Here is an 8,247-nt window from a genome sequence, read left to right as displayed (position 1 = left end):
TAGTGCCTTCCACCTGGCAATTGTTGTTACATAGTCCTTCTTAAGGCAGGTGGAATTAAATAATTAATTACTCCGCTTTTACCCCAAATTTGCTAACAATATAGTAAATCGACGCAATTAACTTGCAGGTCTACTTTGGCACACCTGTTTAAATGGTGGAATTGGAGACGCATTTATATCAAACCGATATTATAAACAGGTTGCTGTGGCCTTGGCCTTTTTGTTGGCCATCATGTGAACCCCAATGCACTAGGCTGTTATGTTACTGTCCACCAGACACAAAATAAAATGACGGTTAGAAAATAGCGTTAGCACAACTGAAGTTTTGTGGTGCTCAAGTAGGATCGCAAGCCGTGTACTATTTGTATGAAAACTTGGCATACACCGAATGGACAGCAGTGAAAAGGTATTTAATTTAGTACATACAATACAGATGTCGTGACACGACCAGCGGTGGATACTGCATCTCTATCACTCCTGATACCACTACATTGATCTACAGCCACTGTTCACTGAGAGTATACAAGCCAGCCTTTTGGTATATCTAATTAACACGGAGGGATCCCTGGATCATCTCTAGTATCTAAATTAGTACATTAAGGAAGGTCTATACGACCGAAACATCTGTATTGTATGTACTAAATTAAACACCTTTTCACTGCTATCCATTCGGTGTGTGCCAAGTTTTCATACAAACGCAAAATAAAATAGCGACACAGCCTCATTCCAAATCACCTATTTTAGGAATTAAAATGATCTTGTTGATCTTTTTGGAATTAAGGTTGTAGATCAAATAGAAGTAATTTATCTTTATGCTGGTATTAAATACTTTTTTATTTAATACTAAAAATAAATAAAAGGTATATTTACTGTGAATTAATGTTATCACACAGTCAGACTGCAAAAATTTCAAGTAGAGGGATAAATAGTTTTATTAAGGAGATTATAAACACAGTACTTGTAGTTTATTTCAGATATTTATTATCCCAGTACATGACAAATATTTTTAAGTCTGTTCATATTGCTTACAAATGTTAAATAATATATCAAAATACTCATCTAAATGATGAAAAAAACATTCCTGCATATTGCTTAGGCATCCAGAAAAATCATCAGACTCGTAGGGCTTTTCAAATAGATTTACAGATTCATGTTTCAAAGATGGAAAATGGAATATGTTATATACACATTTAGCCACATTTCGAAAACTTTATATATAGGAGATAAAAACTTGAAAGTTTACTTTGATAATTGATGAAAAAATCTAGTTTAAAATTGAAAATTAAGAATTCATCAATATATTAACATTACTGACTGCTCTGGTCTTTCATGTAGGTTCCTTACCCAGAATCGACAACCGCAGTATTAAAGTAAGATTACAATTGACAGAATGTGGCCCCAGCTTTAGCTATGGCTCAGAAAAAGAAAGACAAGCGTATTAAGGAGTTTGTTTGTAGTAATATATAAAATATACTGAGATGTTGACAAAATTATCAGAACATAAATAAAAAGTTGCCTTGCTAATTAATCGTAAAATCACAATGTATTACTATATATTATTAAAAGTGCACAAAATGCTGTAAAGAAAAGTTAGTTCAGTTATTCACAACTTGTTTCCATGTCACAGATAAGTTTCCTCTATTATTTCGCTACTTTGCTCTTTTTCGTCACATGTTTCTTTAACCAGTGACACCAATCTGGAGACTGTTGTGCTGGGATCCAGTAGTTTTACCAGAGGTATATTTACAGTCTTCTCTTTAAAGATACGACTTTGTAATGTCATGGCCGACATTGAGTCAATCCCCAGAGAACTGAGAAGAGTACTGCTACTGATATCACTTGAGCTGACTCCTGTGAGCTCCGTAACTACTAACCAAATATAATCTTCACAAGTTTCTCGATTACCATCAGCAGGTTGTTTTTCTTTTGGGGTTTGCTCCCAACTCTCCTTCTCTTCTATTACCACATTATAGAACCGCTTCTTTAGCGCTGGAATATGTGTCAGCATGCTTTCATACATGTTTTTGAAGTTAAATTTGACAATTGCTTGAATTGAATTATTTATTTGAAGGCATTTCTTCAGATACTCATGAATTTCCACAGTATTTAAAAGAAGTATTCCTTTTGCTTCTAAGAGTTTATGAATTTTGTTCTGATTGAGTAAAACTCCAAGATTGAGGCCACCCCAACAGATCGATTGTCCACAAAGGCCCTTATTCCTTCTGTATTGGCAGAACATGTCTAGAAAAGAGTTGGCAGCTGCATAATTTGCTTGTCCTGGATTTCCAACAAATGAAGCAACAGATGAAAAGCACACAAAGTAGTCAAGTTTAATGTTTGATGTGGCAAGGTGAAGATTCACTGCTCCGTCTACCTTTGGGCTGAGAACTTTCTCAAAGTGGACCAAGTTTAGGTTCTGTAGAGTTCCATCATGAAAAACAACGGCACTATGGAAAACGCCTTTTACTGGGATATTTGGAAATTTTGTTTTCATTAATTCCATGGCTTTTTTTACTTCAGGGTAGAAGGACATGTTACATTGTATGGCAACTATCTTGGCAGCTTCTTTTTGAATCTGAACCGCATTTAATTGTTGTTCCATTTCTGGGTTTGGCTTTCTTCTGGATAAAATTGCGATATGGCTACCACCATTGTTCATAATGAATTTCACAGTTTCGAATCCGAGACCAGTCAGACCACCTGTGACAATGTAGACTGCATTATCTTTGAAAAGCATTGGATCAGGTGCTGATATTGGTATCTTGGAGATAGCATTGGTTAGCTCAATTACAGGTAAGGACTGGGTTACAAAGTAGCTGGTTTCTTTGATGTCCAAGCCAGGTTCATGTTGAACCAAAACTTTTGGAATGATAATGCTAGTTTCTGAAGCTAGAGAATAAAGCCACTTATGCAGTTCTTTTGCATTCTGATGTAAATATGCCTTCTGGAAAGGAGCATAGATATCAAGCAAGTGAATGCGAAAGTCTTGACTGCTGCTAAGAATTAGATTGTGCCAGTTTTTATCATTTTTATGATCAGATAAAAATACCAAATCTTTTAGACGTGGTAATGTATTAAGCATTTCTATAGTGACAGCTCCAGCTGTTGGAAGAATAACCATGGAAGTGCACTGCTTATCAATCAGGCTACTTCCATCAGATATCACTGTCTCCCATCCAGATTCTTTTGCTGTCTTGGACAAAACTGTGCATAAAACTGACTTTACATCAGATGTTAGTATAGTAAGTTTAGGTTTATTCTTTGCACATGGTAGTTGATTGTGCAGAATTTCCCAGGCCAAGATAAAGAATGAGATACAAGGTGCATTTTTTATCAATGGTGCTTTTTTGACTAAGTAGCAAAAATTTTCTGGAATAATAACATTAGAGTGTGCAGTCATCGGATAGCAGGCAACAACTCGATCACCAACGTGAATTTTCTTAACAGCTTTGCCAACAGCAGTCACTACACCGGCAAAATCCAGAACAACAAGCTCATGCTTATCACTAGCCAAAGAGTTCCAGTACAGAGTATTCCCATATTTCCAGCTTGAAAGGCTAACAGGAAAATAATCATCTGTGTGGATGCAAACTTGATCAACACGAATCTTTATGTCTTGGCTTTTAAGCATAGAAACATTGTAGTTAGTTTGTTCAGCAGAAATTTTAGCCACTGTATAAGGCTCCGAAGTGTAAAGGGTAAAATTATCAGATTTTATTTCCTGTGTTCTCCTTTCAGTGATGGTGGTAGAAATTTCACCTGTGTAAATTGACCCTTCTTTAATCCAGACCTCTGGATACTCCTCCGGATTATAATGAAGAAGAACCTGGGTTAATGCCGCGACATCTTGGGAACTTGAGGAGCTAACATCGATCAGCTGAAATGTTACTTCAGGTATTTCTATGATACATGATCTCGTCATTCCGACAAAAGCAAATCCAGGGTTAATGTGATCAACAGTATTGCCAACAGTTCTGAATGTGACTGTCCGGATGGAAGGCTTGAGGGTCTTTTTTCTCATTGTTAAAATCAGCTGTTGATAAACTTCACAGCATTTCGCTAGATATTGCGTAAGATTATCTGGAATATCTTCAGTTAATTTTTGGATTCCCCACATAAATACAACATCTTTGCAATCACTATTAAGAAGTTTATGTGCTTGAATATCTGAATTCCAACTGTTGAAAGGAATGTATTTCACATCTTTCGGCATGCAGTTTGATAATTTTTCACCTATTCCAAGTTTGTCAGAATAAATCAAGAGCTTTGTCTCCTTTTCTGATCTCTGACTGAATTGTGAACTATTTGTCCAGTTTACTTGGAAAAAAATGTTTTCTGCTTTATCAGCATTTTGTTTTACAAATGTCAATTGGACACTTTTTATTTCTACTAAAATGGAGCCATTGATATCTGCAAAACAACCACAAAGTTCAATGTACTTTTCTGTTGTTTTTATCATTTTCATATAAATAATCATTTCTTCTTGAAGAGGCTGAAGCATTGTTAAACTTCCTATGGATGACGGGAAGAGTGCTGAGTCTTTCGTTCCCGTTCCCACACAAACTACCATTTGAAGGAAACAATCTAAAATAACTGGATGTATGTGGTACTCATATATTGTTTCCCTGACTTCTTCACTCACTGTTATTCTGGCAATTCCTTCATTAAGATCTTTTCCATAATGAACATCGCCCAGCTGTTTGTAAGCCTTCCCATACTCAAACCCAAATGTGGAGAGTTGTTCATACACATTTTCTGATTTGAAAACTGAAGTACATCTTTTGAAGATATGTTCAGTTGAGATTTTTTTGTCTTTGTTTAGTTTATAGTTATGTTTTTGTATTTGCCCACGTGCAAAAACATGTGATGTTAGAACTTCAAATAAAGTTGCTTTGTCTTCTTGGCGTAACTTGATTTTTAGGTCCACAGAGTCTTGGTGGAGAACACAGGGGCTGGAAAATGTTACACTGATTTCCAAAGAACTTAACGGCAATTTAGGTTTAAAGCTGGAAGCCGCAGCCGCCAATCCAAGTTCCACATAGAATGCACCTGGAATAAGGGCAGAGCCTCCATTTTTATGCTCATAGACATATGGTGTACTGACTTTAGAAACCTTGCAGTGGAGCTCAGACAAATCTTCACTCAAGCTATGGATTAATGGATGATTGGGACTTGATGATGTTTGGTTCCCTTGTCGAATTTTTTCATATTTAATATCTTGTTTGATGCAATCAAATTGATATCTTGGAATTGTTGAGGGTGAAGATTTATAGGCATCGAATACATTACTCCAGTCAGGATTGTATCCTTGAATAAAAAGTGACATTAGCATGGAAAAGACAGTTTCATATTCTTTTGTGGGCTGTATAGCAGGTAATACTGTTGTTTTTGCTCCTAAAGTTTCAATGATGTTCCTTTGCAATGCTCTCCGAGGACCTATTTCTATAAACAGTGAATTCTCTTTATCTCTCACTGAAGCTTCTACAGCTTGTTGAAAGGCAACTGGTTCGCGAATATTTTTAGCCCAATAATCACCTGTGGTGAAATCTCCTTTGGATGCTAGCTTACCTGTCACTGTAGAAAAAAGATCAACTTCCATGTTTTTTTCCTGCAAATCATGCAGCGTCTCTTTTACTTCATGTAATATGGGATCCATCATTGGGCTGTGGTATGCTGTAGGAACATTTAGCTTTTGGAGAAATATATTCTTTTCACTGTAATTTTTGGTCAGTTCCCCATGAAGGTATTCTAATGAGTAAGAATCGCCCGACAATGTGCATGAAGTAGGACTGTTGTAAGCAGCAATACATACTTTGTCTTTGTATAACTGAACTATTTTTGATACTTCAGTGACTGGTAGATTGCTAACTACCAGCATACTGCCTCCTGTGGCTTTGCATTGCAGCATACTTCTGTAATAAATGACTTTTACAGCATCTTCAAGTGAAAGAAGTCCAGAACAATGAGCTGCAGCAACTTCTCCAACTGAGTGCCCAATAATTCCATCTGGCTTGACCCCCCAATGTGTCAGAAGAGCCACTAACGACACCTGAATTGTAAAGAGCAGCAACTGGGCCACATCCGGCCTTGAGAAATCATCAAACTCTGTCTCTAACAACTGCAGCACAGAAATGGAGGTGTAAGATTGGATCAACTTATCGATTGCCACACATTGTGCTCTAAACACTGGCTCATGTTCAAGTAGCATCTTACACATTCCTTTATAAAGGACTCCATTCCCACAGAATATAAACACAATATGAGGACTGGATTTAACCATTGGAGCCAATTTGCTCACAGCTTGTAGCTGTTGGCATAAATGAGTTATAGAAGAGGCGAGAAATGCTGTTCTGTATTTGTAATTTAGGTGACTTCTCCTGCAAGCAGCTGTGTAGACCAGGTTCTCCAGGGATAATGATTTTGTGTTACTTAACTCTTGTTTTGTATCTTCAACACAGAGTTGAAGGGAATTGCTGGAAGCTGCTGATAATATAAATAATTCTACTGATCTTTTCGAATGATACTTAGGGTATTCTTGATTATGTTGCTTTACAACAACATGAACATTAGTTCCTCCAAACCCAAAACAATTTAATCCTGCCATTCTTCCAAATTTAATGTCCTCTTGCCATTTTTCAGAACTGGTTGGAATTTCTAGATTGGATTCCCCTATGATTTTGATGCCATTCTCTATAGAGTAATGTAAAGATTGCGGAATAATTTCATGATGCATCATGAGAAGAACTTTGATCAACCCAGCAGCACCAGCAGCAGATTCAGTGTGACCAATATTTCCTTTAACTGATCCAATCTTCAGGGGCTTCATTCCATTACAGCGCTTTTTCCCAATGATATTTCCTAAGCTGGCAGCTTCTGTTGGGTCACCAGTTGGTGTCCCAGTGCCATGAGCCTCAACATACTGTACAGAACATGGATCTGTTCTACTGTAGATATGCTGTAATAGATGTTCCTGCTGATGTTGAGATGGCCGTGTGATTGGTGATACAGAGTGTCCATCTTGATTTACTGCACTTGCAGCTATAAGTCCCCAGATTTTGCAGTATTCTTCTTTAGCCTAAAAGAAATTTAAAAAAATATTAAACCGCATGTCCACAGCAAAACAAAAATGAACGTGGAAAGTAGGATAAGATCATTTACATTAACGTTTAAATAAACATAAGAAAAGCAAAAGTCTCACTAAAGTTGGTCACACATAATGAAAACTTGTGAAATCACCAAAAACTGAAGTAACCACAAACCACCAAACAGCAATTAAAAAAGTACAGGTTTATTAGGAAAATTAAAAAGTGACAAATATCAAACATATAAAACATCAAGGTCAAATAAGGAGGCAACATGAAACATTACTAGGATGGGCATAGTCCAGTATGAGGAAATGAGAGCAACCCAAGGGAGTCCAACATTAATACCAAGGTCTACAACTAACAAGTACACATTTAAACTATCACAGTGCTAGTGAGGATGCCCTGAACAGCAGAGTAATTAATTATTAGTACATACAGTTCAAAATAACATAAAAGTTCATAATGTTCCAGGGCCACAAACGCCCTCCTTGCTGCCCGAACACGCATTTCGCATGACTACTTTTTCACACTTTCCCTTGAAAAAGTAGTCACACGAAATGTGCATTGGGGCAGCAAGGAGGGATTTTGTGGTCTTGAGATATTATGGGTAGGTACTTGTCAATTTGAACTTTGTATATACTGATAATGAATTACCGTATATACTCGAGTATAAGCCGAGAATTTCAGCCCATTTTTTTAGGGTGAAATTGCCCCTCTCGGCTTATACTCGAGTCATTCCCAGGGGTCGGCAGGGGAAGGGGAGCAGCAGCTGTCTAATCATACTCACCTGGCGCTATCCCTGGTTCTCCGGGCTCTGACAGCTTTTTCCTGTATTGAGCGGTCACATGGTACCGCTCAGTACAGTAATGAATATGGACCCGACTCCACTTCCATAGGTGTGGAGTCGCATATTCTTTACTGTAATGAGCGATACCATGTGACCGCTCAATAAAGGAAGAAGCTGCTGGCGCCCGGAGAACCAGGGATGTGCAGGGACGTGCCAGGAGCAGGTGAGTATGACGGGGCCAGAGTGCGATATCCACCTGTCACCCGTTCCACCGTTGGCGCCGCTCCGTCTTCCGCGTCCTCTGCAGTGACGCTCAGGTCAGAGGGCGCGATGACGCGATTAGTGTGCGCACTGCCCTCTGCCTGAACAGTCAGT

At 37.9% G+C, this 8,247-nt stretch overlaps 1 protein-coding gene across 1 annotated transcript in view; it reads right to left on the bottom strand.

The window, feature by feature from the left end:
* Window positions 1–916: 916 nt before the first annotated feature.
* The window catches only part of LOC143781706 (mycolipanoate synthase-like), a 30,064-nt gene continuing 22,733 nt past the window's right edge, over window positions 917–8,247 (bottom strand). The window contains exon 7 of the mRNA XM_077268451.1: window positions 917–7,075. Coding sequence (XP_077124566.1) covers window positions 1,622–7,075 — 5,454 coding nt within the window. The 3' untranslated portion in view covers window positions 917–1,621. The remainder of the gene's footprint in view (window positions 7,076–8,247) is intronic.

This window comes from Ranitomeya variabilis, chromosome 6, assembly GCF_051348905.1.
Source record: "Ranitomeya variabilis isolate aRanVar5 chromosome 6, aRanVar5.hap1, whole genome shotgun sequence".
In the NCBI taxonomy this organism is placed as follows: domain Eukaryota; kingdom Metazoa; phylum Chordata; class Amphibia; order Anura; family Dendrobatidae; genus Ranitomeya; species Ranitomeya variabilis.
The sequence above is the reverse complement of the archived record's forward strand: the minus strand, read 5'-3'. Positions and strand labels throughout refer to the sequence as shown.